Below are 14,982 nucleotides of genomic sequence, written 5' to 3'. Positions count from 1 at the left end.
CTGAGCATCACATAGATAGTAAAGCCTGTAAGTGGGTGTGCAGTGGAGAAGTCACTGAAAAACAATTGTGAGAATCCCAAATAAACACTACAATTGCGAGATATAGTCAAGGTGAACAAAACCCTTTCTGACAAGCAAAGAATTGTATGTTTTTGATTAGATTAACCTCAATATTATGCTAATTTTTGCACAAGCAATTTAAAGCAAAAAATCCTTTACCTCCTTTTGGATTATGGTAAGAAACAAAAAGCTGAGGATACTGAAAATATTCTGTAGATCAGGCAGTGAGAAGCACTGTTATCAGAGTGAAGCACTATTAGTTTTACTGGACCTGGCTTGCAGCTCACAGACTAATTTACCCACACTCACTGTTCAGATAAAGAATGATCACTGGCTCACCAAATTGTCAAATCAAATCTTGAGTTTTAACAGTGAACCAGCTTCAGATGGTGAAATTGCAGAGGCTCCCTCCACGTTTAAAACTATTGAAGGTTAAATAGTCTTAAAGAGAAAAATGACACAAGGAAATGATGTGGCATAAACACAAATATGGTAATCACAACAGTAAACCAAATTTTTATATGAACTAAATAATTAAGAAATTATTTGCCTTCCCCTTTCACTCTTTATCCATGTATTTAAAATACTAACTGAAATGAAGGTGGGTGGGGGGGGGGGGGGGGTCTCTAATCCTGTGGTAGCATGCTGATACAGAAGAGAAGAAATAGTTTCCCCAGAATAAAGGAGGGGAAGCCCAACAGGGCCACCATAGCCAAGACCAACAATGAAGTGTGGTAACTGCTGTGGTGTCATCCGTCTCTCAAGTTTCAGAGCCCGACGTCATTCAGCAGTGTATGTTCAGAGGTTAAAGTGCAGTTGATAGTAATATTGGACACCTTTTAAAGATTAGTTGCCTTTCCTTATTATTTTATTGCTCTGTCTGAGGCACTTAACTAACTGTAATTCATTAAAAATACCTTCTCTTAGCTAAAGTTTTTGTTTATGTTGTACCCAAGTTGTTGGGTAATGTCTTATCTTGTCTCTATTACTGGTGAGGTTATATATTTTAAAAAAAGGACTCCCCCCCCCCCCCCCCCCAAAAGGCAAAAATGGGATTCTACAGCATGAAAGGTAAAATAGTCATTTATCCTGGTGACTGTTAAGATTAAAATACTGCAACTGAAGCTATCTTAGAGCACTGGAAGGTTTCCCCGTGGTCTGTTTCCTGTTTATAGCATTGCGCACATTAACAGTTTCCTGCTGACTTATCAGGGTGTTGGAGCATAATACGTGTACCAATAGTTGCAAATTGTGTCTTAATCACTCATTTCGCAATTACCTTACATAAAAAAGCACAAAAGAAAATAGGAACAGATCACCCAGCCTCTCATTTCTACATCCTTGCCCTGTTCAATGTGATAGGCTAATCTGTTCTAGTCCTCAATTCCTTAATCTTATAAAAATATATCCAACTTCAATTTAGTTACAGTACATCCAATGATCTAGATCCAGCCAGTGCAACCCTATGGTTCAAAGTTCTAAGTAAATTTATTATTAAAGTACATCTGTCATCGTATACTACCATGAGTCATTTTCTTGCGGGCATTCACTGTAAATATAAAGATGTACAATAGGATTAATGAAAAACCACACACAGCAAAGATGGAGAAGCAACAAATATGCAAAGATGACAAACTCTGCTAATACAAAAAAGAGGAAAAACCCAAAATAATAAATGAGCAATAAATATGAAGAGCATGAGACGAAGAGACATTGAAAGTGATTCCAGAGGTTGTCGGAACCTTTTAATGATGGGGCAAGTGAAGTTGAGTCAAGTTATCTCCTTTGGTTCAAGAGCCATATGGTTAAGGGGTAGTAACTGCTCCTGAACCTGGTGGTGTGGGTCCTGGGCTCCTGTACCTTCTTTCTGAAGGCAGCAGTGAGAAGAGAGCATATCCTGGATGATGGCCGTCCTTGATGATTGATGTTGCTTTCCTGTAGCTGTGGTCTGTGTAGGTGTGCTCAATTGTGGGGAGGTCTTACCCCTTGTGGACTGGACGTATCCACATTTTTTTTTTTTTTTTGTAGGCTTTTCTATTCAAGGGCTTTGATATTTCCATAGCTGGCTTTGATATAACCAGTCAGTATACTCTCCACTGAGCAATGAAGAAGTTTGTCAAAGTTTTGGATGTCATGCCAAATCTTTGCAAACTTCTAAGAAAGTTGAGGTGCTGCTGTGCTTTCTTCGTAATTGCACTTGCACCCTAGAACCAGGACAGATCCTCTGAAATGATAGTACCAAGGAATTTCAAGTTGCTGACATTTTTCCACCTCCAATCCCCTGATGAGGACCGGCTCATGGACCTCCGGTGTCATCCTCCTGTGGTCAATAATCAGCTCTTTCATTTTACTGACATTGAGCGAGAGGTTATTGTTGTGGCACTCAGCCGGATTTTGATGATGATTCATTACCTTCTTTGATTTGACTAACATCAGTGGTGTCGTCAGCAAGCTTAAAAATGTCGTTAGAATCATAATCAGGTTTATTATCGCTGGCATGTGACATCACAAGTATAAAGCGAGTAGAGCACGAGTTAAGCTCACTGCCTTGTGATGTACCTGTGCTGACAGAGATCGTAGAGGAGATGTTGTTGCTAATCTTAACTGACTGGAGTCTGGAAATGAGGAAATCAAGGATCCAAGTAGCTCCTCAGCAGGAGTTTATATGTTTAATCACCAACATCTCACAGCACTTGATCACAGTGGATGTAAGTACTACTGGATGCTGGTCTCAGCCACTGGTGTGACTGAACCCTACTTGAAATGGGTGAGTACCTCAAACTGCTGAAGCAAGAAGTTAAAATGTCAGTGAACACTCCAGTCTACTGACCAATTTAGGCTTTCAGTACTCAGCTGGTACCCTGTTTGGGCTAGATACTTTTTCGTGGTTTGACCCTGTTAAAGGATGCTCTCATTTTGGCCTCAGAGACGGAAATCACAGGGTTGTTTGCTGCTTTTGGAGTTTGTGAAGGTACCTCCATGTTTTGTCTCAGCGAGCATAAATGGTATTGAGCTCATCTGGGAACAAAACCTTGTTGTCTCATATGTTGCTTGATTTTACTTTAGTATTTGATCCCTGCCACAACTGTTGATTGTCCTTCTGTGATTCAGGTTTGGTTTGGAATTGTCACTTTGCATATGAGATGACTTTCTCAGAGTTTGTAACTGGATTCCTTGTATTTTACTTGGTTGCCAGACCTGAATGCCATTGATCTGGCCCTTAGCAGATTGCCGATCCCTTGGTTCATCCAGGGCCTCTGGTTGGGGAAAACTCTGAATGATTTTGTGGGGACACGTTCATCCACGACAGACTTTATTGAGTCAGGTCCTCTGAGTCCTTGAACTAGTCCACCAACACCGTAGCCACTCCTGGGCCTTCCATAACCATCTCTTTCTTGTCCTTGCCTCTGGTGACTTGCTGTTTAGCCTCTGCCTGTATGCAGATAGGAGGAGGACAGCCAGATGATCAGATTTCCTGAAATGTGGTTCAGGTATGGAATGGTAAACATTCCTGATGGTAGTGTACTAGTGGCTTAATATGTTGGGAACCCTAATGCTGCAGGTGATATGTTGATAATAATTATGCAGAGATTTCTTCAAGCAAGCTTGGTTGAAGTCCCTGGCAATGATTTGAAAGGCGTGGTGGATGCTCTTTCTTGTTTTCTAGTTGCAGCACTCAATACATCGAGTGCTTGCTTAACATCTGCCTATGGCGGTATGTAAACTGCAGTCAGGATCATGGAGGAGAACTCTCTCAGTAAGTAGAATGGATGGCACTTAATCATTAGATATTTCAGGTGGGGAAAACAAGAGTGCAACAAGATTGCTAGGTCTGAGTATCAAGAAGAATTTATCATGAAACACAGACAACCATTTCGAATCGGGGATCAAGAAGCCCTTCGCTCTGACCGTTGTATTTGGCTTGTCTGGAGTGACCATGTCTCTATGAAATAGAGAAATAAGCAATTCTTCATTCCCCTCCTCTCCTGCAATCTTGCCCTTAGGTCCCCTTTCTTGCTCTCCAGTGACTGTATAATTGCTAACAAGAAGCTGGATAGCGGAAGTTTTACACCCTATTATTTTAATATGGCTTGGCGTCCTCCCTTCCTTCCTCTCTAACGACCATGCTGATGGACTTTCATCTGCTTAAAGATGCTGTACTTGTATTAGTGAAAGTCAAGATCATTGACTCCTGCAGGAAATTGTAAAATCACTAGTTCATGTAGGCCAGTGGTTCCCACCTTTTTTTTTTAATGCCACGGACCCTTACCATTAACTGAGGATTCATGGACTCCTGGTTGGGAACACCTGGTTTAGGCAATTCAGAAGTATATAATTTAAAGGGAAATTACAGGCTGCAGATTATAGTTCAGAAGTATATCTAGAAGTTTCAAGAGCTGGCACAAAACATCACCTTGTATTACCATCACCATCTTGAATTCTCTGGTATGGAGAATGCCAGGGATTCGGTATCATATGCACTTACCCTCTCCTTTATCTATTAACTATGACTCTTATTCAAGATATTGTAACCATATCAACATCGAATCTGTCCATGCACACTTGGATGTTTTTCCACTAAGGTCCTCTCTCATTCTTCCAAACTGCAAAGAATACAGATATAACTTATTTTAGTCAGTTGAGGTGACACAACCCTCTCATTCCTGGATATTAGCCTGGTGATTCTCTGTACTGTCTTCACTATTAGTGTACCATACTCCAGTTATACTCCAGCTATAGCCTTCCCAACACACTGTATAGTTGTAATAGAACTCTATTTTTAAACTCCACTCAAGCATTAAATGCCATTACACCATTTGCCACCCCTATTATTTAATGCACCAGCATGCTTGAATTTCTTTCCTTCCCTCTCTACTCCAATCGTTCATAGTCTTGCTCCAATTAGATAATTTGCCTTTTGATTCCACCTACAAAAGTATATGATTTTGCAGTTTCTCCACATTAAACTTCGTTTGCCAAGCTTTTCCCCAATCATTCAACTTAGCTACATCTTACTGCAGAGTCTTAATATCCTCATTGCAACATATCCTCCCGATGGTTTTCATCAGCAATAGACTTCAGTGTCTTATACCACCTTCTTCACCAGCATTCAGGGCCCCAAATCATCCTTCCAGGTGAGGCAACACTTGGCATGTGAGTCTGTTGGTGTCATATACTGCTCTGTTTTTCCTGGTGAGGCCACCTCTGTTGGTGAGACCTGACATAAATTGGGGGACTACTTCGTTGGGGACTACTTCGTTGAGTACCTTCACTCTGTCTGCCACAACAGTTGGGATTTCCTGATGGCCACCTATTTTAATTCTACTTCCCATTCCCATTGCAACATGTCAGTCTTGACCTCCTCTACTGCCACGATGAGTCCACTCTCAGATTTGATCATCAACACCTCATACATCGCCTGGGTACCTTTTCCTTTTCCTTTTCCTTTTCCTTGTCCATAACCTCGCACTAGTGCCCCTCCTCTTTCTCCTATGATCCATTTTCCTCTCCTGCTTTAGCCATTTTCCACCTATCACCACCCAGCTTCTCAACATATCCCCTCCTCCACTCACCCACGTAGCCCCTCTCCTAGTTTTAGCTTTCACCTGCCAGCTTAAACTCCTTCCCCTTCCCAAACCCACCTTATTCTGTCTGTTCCCCCTTTCCTTTCCAGTCCTGATGAAGGGTCCCAACCTGAAACATTACCAGTTTATTCCCCTCTATCAATACTGCCTGACATCCTGAGTTCCTGCAGAATTTTACGTGTTGCTGTGCAATATTAATAGTTGGTTTGTAACTGGAGCCAGTATCAAGGGGCAGGGTTGGGAACAGCAGGAGTTTAAAAAGACGTGGGTAGGTTTGGAGCCAGAGCTGAGTTCCAGAGTGCTTGACTGTTTCATTTAGTTTTGACTGAATACTGAGTTCAATAACTACTTAAGAAATGGTTTTTGTATTGAAAGTAACACTTGCATCATACACCAGAGTGCTCTCTTCAGTTACCTGATGAGGTAACCATAGCTTCTGGCCAGGGGCAGATGTCAGGTGGTACCCAACCTTCATGGAGTGTTTCTACACACCTGCCCACTGGAGAGTGTAGTGGTCGGCAGTGGTGGCCAAGTCACTGCCCATCTGCTCCTGGCTGACAGATTAACTCCTCTCACCCGCTCCATATCCAGCAAGAGGCTCTTTTTGCTTCCTCCCCCATCCTGTGAACTGCTTGGTTCTTGCTCGTTTCATCATGACCCAGTGCAGACGGCAACCTCCCTGCTGACCTTGCTGAGAACACTCTACGGCCGATCTCCACAGGGAATAGCCACGTCTGCCATCCTTTGTCCCTGCACTGCTGGACTAGGGACTGGTACTTCACGGCCTTCCTCTCACGATCTTCCTTGCATCCTTCCTCCATTGAAGGAATTGAAACATGATTACCTTTGTTCACTGAGCCAGCCAATTTAATGCAGCCGCATGTGTGAATGTCATGAATGTTTCACCCCCAAGCATTCCATCGGTTTGAGGGTTGCTATGCAGCCCCTCAGTGTTGTTGCATGGTCCTAGGTTGTGGTTCTTCTCCATAGAGGCTTTTCTGTGGAAATCTAAAGCTTCACTTCATTTCTCCTTAGAATATGCCAGTCGGCAGCACTAATTTGCAGATGTCACCTTGCAGACCAAAATGTATCTTTTACCAAGTTGAAGTTCCAGTAGCAGTTGAGCTTTATTTCAGTATGTGTCTCTGGAAACAATCTGAGCACAGTCTTATGTTGTGCAGCTGCTTGGAATAAACCTGAACCCCTTTTTAGACTTTCCTGGCAAACATAACGAAGTAGATGGCAACTTAATCTACAATTTAGCTAACTTGAGGGCAGCGTATGCATGGTAGCATAATAGACTTTGATTTTCATGAAAAATCTGATGGGGGTGCTCCTTCTGGTCACCTGTCAGGCAGGGGCTCAGTACCCTCTTAAGAGTTCTGGTGATGTATTCTGCAACATGACTGACAGTCTGACTGGGGAACCATCCATGGTATCCGCCAAGTCCTTCTCCCACAGAGGTTTCAGGAAATCCTTGCAGATGACTGCATGATTGACTTGTTGCTCACAGTTATTATCTTTAAAATGCAGGTGGAGCCTTCATGATCCAATTGAATGGACCCTTCTGTTGGAAAAATGATCAGACCCGTTCTTTTGAATACCAGAGACAAATAGAATCTCTGCAATGGCTTCTGTAAATTAGGACCTTGTAGTGTAGCAGCAACTTTACACTGTCTAATGCTGATGAGGAACAATTGGAATTACAGTGGATTCCGATTAATTGGGACACATTGAGATCTGTACATTTTGTCCCAGTTAGCCGAAGTTTCATGGAAATAGTTGAAAACGTGTTTAAAAAAGACAAACTGAGTAACGAATTATGTATTTAAATGGAATATAGAACTAATTAGAACACTAACCAAAAGTGCTACAGTACTTTAAAACTGTATTAGTTCCGAATACATATGATGGAGGGATTCATCCAGTGTACGCAATGAACAAAATCAGTGCAGACATTTAGTGCAGATGATGGACTGCCTTCATGCAACGCTTCAGACAATTGCATCCTCCAAATCTTCATTTCAATGTAATATTCAAGATGATTGTAGGTACCTTCAATTTCTTTGTAGTTCTTAACTTGTTGAAGTAGTGCAATCATTTCATTTTCACTCTTGGCTGTTTCTGGCATCTACAAGCCTGAATGCCTGAAACTGCAATGAGTAAAATAGTTCTGAATTGTCTTACTGACAAAAATCACTGCTCGATGAACACAAACACACACAACTATGCTTTTTAAAAACTGTTCACTCTAAGCACTGTGTAGCAACTAATGGCCACACAAGGGGGCTCGACTGATGATAGTTAGAACCTGTTCGCAGCAGTCTCTTGCACAAATGTCACAAGTAAATGAAGGGAAACCCAGCAATTTTATTGATTAGTTTTTGTTATTTATCAGTCATACCGAATTAGCGACTGCCCCGATTAACCGATGGCTCAAGTAACCGGTGTCCACTGTGTTTGAATGTTGTCTCTGACCTTCAATAAACAAGTAAATTGTGGTGATGGTCTTGCAGTGAGTCCTACTTTCACATACATTTCAGAGTCATGCTCTATTGACAATAGGCATTTCATGGCACTGCAGAATTAATACCCGTCTCTGCAAAATGTTGCACAAAAGAGCACATTTGAGAATTTGCTCAAAGCTTCCTTGAAGTAAGTACCCTTGTTGAATTTTGGGAACCGGTGGCTAACGACCACTCATAGTGAAGAAGGTGAGACTGGGAGCTTTGAGGCTGCATGACAGGAAGACAAAGAAATCCTGCATAGGTGATAGAAGGAAAGCACCACCTTTGTGCACCAAGTTAGCTTACCCTGCTCTCTCTTTGGAGGTATCTGCATTTCCTACATGGTCTTCGTTAACCAACTCAGAACCCACAAAATTAGAATGGAGGCAAGCCTCCCTTGATCCTGAGGATTGAGGAAGAGGAACCAAAGGTTTGTGTTCAATAAACTTAAACGTATATCAGTGTATGGTCTGTAATACTTTACTGAAGCTCCAGCCTAAATTATCTGTTCAAGCATTTTGGAGCATATAACTTCATCATGCCACAAACCAAACTTGGATCAGAAATTAAGGTTTAGGGTTCCATCATGATATGATATAAAATATCTCTACAATATTATCAAACACAGTTGAAACCAATTGACTGGATCAGGCGGTTTTTGTGACTAGTCTTAACATTTTTTCTGCTTTTTTTTTATCTGCTCTGACCTTTGTGGTATCAGTAATTTAGGTTCTGAACCAAGGAACCCAAGGCTTGGCTTACATGATGTCCCTTTATTTAGTGCGTATTGGAGATCTATAGCAGGTTATTGGTTCTATTAGCATCAGCCAATTTTCGTGTTGGTGTTTGGAGTTTATTTGCAAAATCGACCTCCCTGTCTAGAATATGGGCATTGATTCACATTCGCATCTTTAGACTTCTAATAACTCATTTGACATTCAGTGGTATAACGTCAATGGATTATCCTCTGACACCTTTTCAAGGTATTGATTCAGGAATTCAAATGTTAATGGTTCAGTGTCTGACTGAAAAAATGTGACCTTGCATTATCTCGCAGTCTCATTCCTTTAAATGAAATACGTAATTGCATCAATTATTGCTGTAAAGAATGATTCATCATGCAATTTAACAGGATGATGCGTTTTGGTACCACATCCTCTGCGGTATATAATTTTGTATTGAACTTTAACTTAGGATATATTGCAACACTAACTCCTTTTTTTGTTCTTTATCTTCTCAGAGCTCATCGTTCCTCTGGCAGCGGTGATGAGAAGGTATAGTGGATAAATAAGTTTGATAAAGTATTAGTATTTTATACGTTTATCATAATCATCACAAATGAAAGCAGGCCGATTGCTAAGTAATTACATAGGTTCAGTGTAACTTCATTTGCTTGTGTTGTCAGTAAGAGCTCCCATTTATAATATTTTTAAAAAATCATATTCACTGAAAATGGAGTCTTTGCTATGCATGTATCCCCAGGCCATAGACTTTTGGTTTCCTCTGCATTTATGCTTGGATATCTTGGTATTAGTAAAAACATTATACTGTTGATATGAAATATGATATAACCTTGGGTTATACTCAAATGAATACTGATTAAAATTATATTTGTAAAGTGGATTGCAGCTGAATGAGGAGATCAACACTTGGAATAATGGAAATTGCTTTCTAAACCATAGTGATTACCAATACATTGACTAGCATTCATAATCAATATATTGCTCACCATTGGTTTTGCTCTGTCTATATCTGTTCTGAATGAGTTATACTTTAGGCACAAAACTTTGGAGAAAATTACCGCTTACTGCTTTGCTAAATACACACAGTGCTCTTTTACCTGATTGCATTACAGCATCAGTTGTTAGTACTATGCTTATTGACAGCCATCTTCTTCATCCTGTTTAGTGAACATTTAAAAGATTAGTGTTTTTGATCTTCTTGAGGGCAATTAGGCAAGCCAGAGTTGAGTTATTTACATTTTTGGATCTGGGTGTGTCTGGCAAGGCAGTATTTATTTAGTTATTGCTTAATGATCTTGAACTGGTGGTGACATGTCATCTGAGACTACTATGGTCATTCTGGTCAGGTTGCTCCCCACAGTGTGGGCACATGTTATGGGATTTCAATTCAGTAACAATGGAAAAATTGTCAGGATTGTGTGCAGCTTGGAAGGGGACACCCCAAGTGATTGTATTCAGATATATCTGTGTTTTGTTTTTGATGATAGAATCTAGCCAGTGCTGTTAGAGTCGTCTAATTAGGTAACTACAGTGCATTCTGTAATCAGCATGGACTGGTGATGGAGGAAAGGTGCATTTAAGACAGTGGTTAGGGTTCTAATCAAATAGGCTGTTTTGACTTGGTGTCAAGCTTCCTAAAAGTTGCTTGATCTGCAATTATCCAGGCAAGTAGACAAAGTTTAGTCATAATCTAGGTTTGTCTTCAGGATAGTGGTCAGATTTTGCTCACCACAGAATATTCAAGTTCTCAAAATATTCATGTGGCTATGTACTTATATATGTGAATTTTTTTTAAAGCATAAAATGCTAGAAATGCTCAGCAAGTTATCATCTTTTGGAGAGAAAGGGTTTACGTTTCACTTTTGCAGTTCCTACATTTTTTAAAATTTATGTACATTTGCTTGTTTTTTTTTTATTCTCGCTGCTCCCATTTACTCACTGACCAGATAAGCTTGTTTACATTTTTTTTGCCAAGGTCACTCTGGTTTACCTGTTCAGAGACATTCTCCCTACCAGCTGTCCCTCCACACCGCTCTTCCACTGCTTCTTCCTGTCCTAGTTTTGACAAAGGAATTTTGACTTGAAACATGTAATCCTGTTTCTTTTCTCATTGTTGCAGTCTGATCTTTCCTCTTTCTTTTTGGTTATGTGGCTGGTTAGTTGAATCAGTGATGATCCTGTCACGTACAACATAAAAATGCATTGAAAATCTAGAGAAAGTGGTTCCAGTCCCTTGTTGGAGATTATCACTGACTCAAATTTCTGTGGTGTGAATGTTACTTTCCACTTAGTCTTATGTTTGAGTGCTGCTTTGATCTTGTCTCATGCAGGCATGGACGGCTTCATGTGCTGAAGATTTATAAGTAGAATTGAACTGTGCAGTTATCAGCAAATTTTGACTTGTTGATGAAAGATCATTGAAGTATTTGAAGGTGGTTGTCATGGCAATGCAATGCTTGACCTCAAACAATCATAACCAAATTCTTTCTTTGTGAGGTATTACTCTATCCTCTGGAGTATACTGCTCCACATCTCATGCATCATTTATACACCAAACTTCTCCACACTCACATTTTTGAATCATTGTTTTAATTCAGAAGTCCTTAATATATCGAACATTTAGTTCTATGGAAATAAACTGAAGTTTTAAGGTTAGATAAATATTTTGTGTCCTCTTGATAGAACCAATGGACTTGAGATGGTATTTTGTAGACACTTTAATTTGAGTGCAGTATGGAAAGGGATGGAGAAATAACAACTTGAGTTATTACTGAATACTGTTTACTTTTCTGAAATTTTGTTTAACATTATTATTTACATACCAAAAGGAGGAGTGGTTCATTTTGCACAAATCAAAGTCCCAGTATTAATTATGTTTCTGCTAACAAGTGACAAAGACATAAAGGGCTAAATCCTTTATGGCAACACACACACAATGCTGGTGGAATTCAGCAGATTAGATAGCATCTATGCATTTCAGGCCAAGACTCTTCATCTGGACTAGAAAGGAAGGGGGAAGGAACCAGAATAAGAAGGTGGGGGAGGTGAAGGGGTACAATCTAGAAGGTGATAGGTGAAGACAGATGGGTGGGGGAGGGGGGATGTAATAAGTAGATGGGAGGTGATAGGAAAGGTGGGGAAGCAGGAATCTGATAAGACAAGAGAATCACCAGTGGGTGTAAGGGATGGAGGGGCACCAGGCAGAGGTGATGGGCAGGTGATGAAAAGAGAAGAGGTAAGAGGGGAGCCAGGGTGAGGAATTGCAGAAGAGGGAACGGGAGTGGGTAAATTACCAGAAGTTAGAGAAATTGATGTTCATGTCAATAGGACAACTTGGAGTAGCTGGCAGGGTGCTGGAGTATGTTGTAGAATAGAGACAATGGAATACAAGTACAGACAGTAGTTCCCTGAATAACACTGATACTATAAATGAGCATGGTCTTTTTTTTCTCAGATTTCTTTCTAAATATGAAAGGCTTAGATTTAAGGGTAGTGAGCGAAGGATTTAAAGAGGACCTGGGGGGTTACGTTCTCACACAGGGTGGTGGTAGGTGGAATGATCTGGCAGAAATGGTGGTAGAGGTGGATAAAAATACAACTTTGAAAGATCTTTCCTTCTCTGGTTCAGAGCCATACTCACCCCTATGCAATCGCTTCGATGCTTCGATCTCCCTTGTCGCTTTAATCAGCAAACAATGGGAGCTTTAGTCGGCGAAATGGAGCCAAACATCGGCTTGTGCTCCGTCCTGCAGCCTGTTCACCACGAGGTTCCCGCATGCTGTCTCTCTGGAATTTTGTCAACGTCACTGCCCTTCGCGTGCGAAATGGAGGCCTGACCTTGGTAGGTCTTGGCAATGCTTTGATCATTAATCACTCAAAAACCTGCTTGAGACACAGCAGCCAGTCACTTCTCAAACGCCCAATAAGTGACAAGGAACTGGCAAGCTTTCTTCTTTGTAATGGAATCCATTGAGATTGCGGTTCCATCCACAATCTGCCCAGGGGAGCATGATGTGATGTGTTCACACTTCATCCCAAAGGGTCACAGGTGTAGCGATGAGAACAGTGCTGTAACAACCAGATCTGCAGATCCCTGTGTGTCAGTCTCTGTAGTAGAATGGGTTCAGACAGCACAGTCTCCCATCCTCTATCATAGAGATCTTAGACAGCAGCAAGCAGGAGGGACCAGACCAGACACTGAATTTGGAAGAGATGGCAAACTTGTTTTCTTCCCTTAATCTGAATCAAACTTCCAAAAACTGATTTGTTGGGACTGGATGGGCCCAGACCAGCACGTTTTCTCATTGGCAGTGTGTCAAAATCCATGAGGAAGGGCGGCATTGTCATTGTTTGCAATCAGAAAGAGGAGAGAGCTGGTCAATGGCAACCTAGTTCACTGTTGAATGGGGATACAGGTTCCAAGGTCATCACCAGTCAGAGCACGTCTGTTCTGGGATATATATTGTGGTACACCAGACCAGACCTATGATGTACCTAGCAGGAAAATCTCTGACTGTCCTGCATTGCTTAGGGAGTGAGGAAAGAAGAGGCACACTTATCTGGACAGCTGAGGCAAGATATTTGACAGGATATTACTCGTGTAAGTGAAAAACATACTCTCCAAGGTAGGCTTTGGGGAGGGAATAGAGAACTGGTTCTATCTGCTCTCTAGTAGTGGTCTAATCAATGGGTAGGAGACAGGCTTCTCTATCAATTCTGGAGTCAGACAAATTTGCCTAATCTCTCTCGTCTTGTTTTCATGGTGAACATGCTGACTCAGGAAGAACATGTTGCTGTATAACATGTTGTACTGGAGCATAGTAGTTAGGAGCAGCACTGTAGCATAAGCTAGCACATTGCTATCACAACACTAGCAACCCAGGTTCAATTCTACTGCTCCCTGTGAGATATTTGTATTTACTTGCCGTGACTATGTGGGTTTCCTCCTAGATCCCAAAAATGTATGGGTTAGTAAGTTAATTGATTACATGGGTATATTTGGGTGGCATGGGCTTTTTTGGCCAGCAGGGCTGTTACCATGCAGTATTTCTAAATAAAATAAGATAGATAAAGAGTGGTGATAATGCCAGGCAGTAGGCAAACTCAGATCAAAATCTCTCTGTTCACACACAATGTTGCTATCTACTGCTTGGATCCAAGGTCAGTCCCATCATCGATCAACATCTGTGATGAGTCTCAACTTGTCCTTAACCCTTTCACCGTTCATTCTGGCTACCTGAAGATGCTGCAGATCTTGTTCCGAGGAGCCAGGGTGTGTGCAAAAATTGGCACAAATATATAAGCAAGGTCTATTTTAAAAACTGGAAATGCAGGGGCAGCACTTCTTCACTGACGGGCAAGAGGGATTAGAAACAAAGATTAGCTTTATTTGTCACATCGGGAAAGGTCCCTTAGGTGGATGAAGCACAGTAGGTGCAAGTTCCAATCTGGAATAAGGAGAAGTACTCTGCAGGCAATGGTTGTTGGTTAGAAGCGGCCCAGTTAGTTTGTGGGGAAGGTGAGTTAGAATTTTGGGGAGGGTTGTGACCTTAATATTTGGACCAGACCAGATCATGGGAATACAGTATGAGCCCTAAGTATGAGTTGAGGAACTGGCTGGCTGTTATGATCAAAGAACATCAGGATTATGATAACGCTCAAACGTTGGAGATGGAAAATCCAAAGAAACACAACAAACCTTGTGTACAGTTCTTACATGAGACTTAATGGGATTGCCTCCAATGTGGTCTCTGATCTGGTGGTAGCCTTTAAGTTTCCATTAAGCAGACGTCTCCTACCTTGTTTATGGCGAGATGCAGCACAGAAACAGGCCCTTCAACCTATTGACCCTGCAGCAGCCTATCCACCCATTTTATAAAAATCCAACATTTGTCCCTTCTTCTCTCTCCACATTATCTGACTGCACATGGGTTTTACCACTAACCTGCACACTCAGAGCAGTTTCCGTTGGCCAATTTAACCTACCAACACATCTGTTTTGGGATGTGGGAGGGAAAAAGGAGAATGTGGAGGAAACGCATGTGCTCATAGGGAGAACATACCGACTCCACACATACAGTACCAAAA

General features: G+C 41.3%; 1 protein-coding gene across 2 annotated transcripts in view; it reads left to right on the top strand.

Moving 5' to 3' along the window:
* The window catches only part of LOC140200447 (PDZ and LIM domain protein 7-like), a 137,466-nt gene that overhangs the window by 47,128 nt on the left and 75,356 nt on the right, over positions 1-14,982 (top strand). For both annotated transcript variants that reach the window (XM_072263795.1, XM_072263794.1), the window contains exon 3: positions 9,393-9,426. In XM_072263795.1, coding sequence (XP_072119896.1) covers positions 9,393-9,426 — 34 coding nt within the window. The remainder of the gene's footprint in view (positions 1-9,392; positions 9,427-14,982) is intronic.

This window comes from Mobula birostris, chromosome 7 (genome assembly GCF_030028105.1).
Source record: "Mobula birostris isolate sMobBir1 chromosome 7, sMobBir1.hap1, whole genome shotgun sequence".
Taxonomy (NCBI): domain Eukaryota; kingdom Metazoa; phylum Chordata; class Chondrichthyes; order Myliobatiformes; family Myliobatidae; genus Mobula; species Mobula birostris.
Note: the sequence above shows the minus strand (reverse complement) of the source record. Positions and strands in the feature narration are given on the sequence as shown.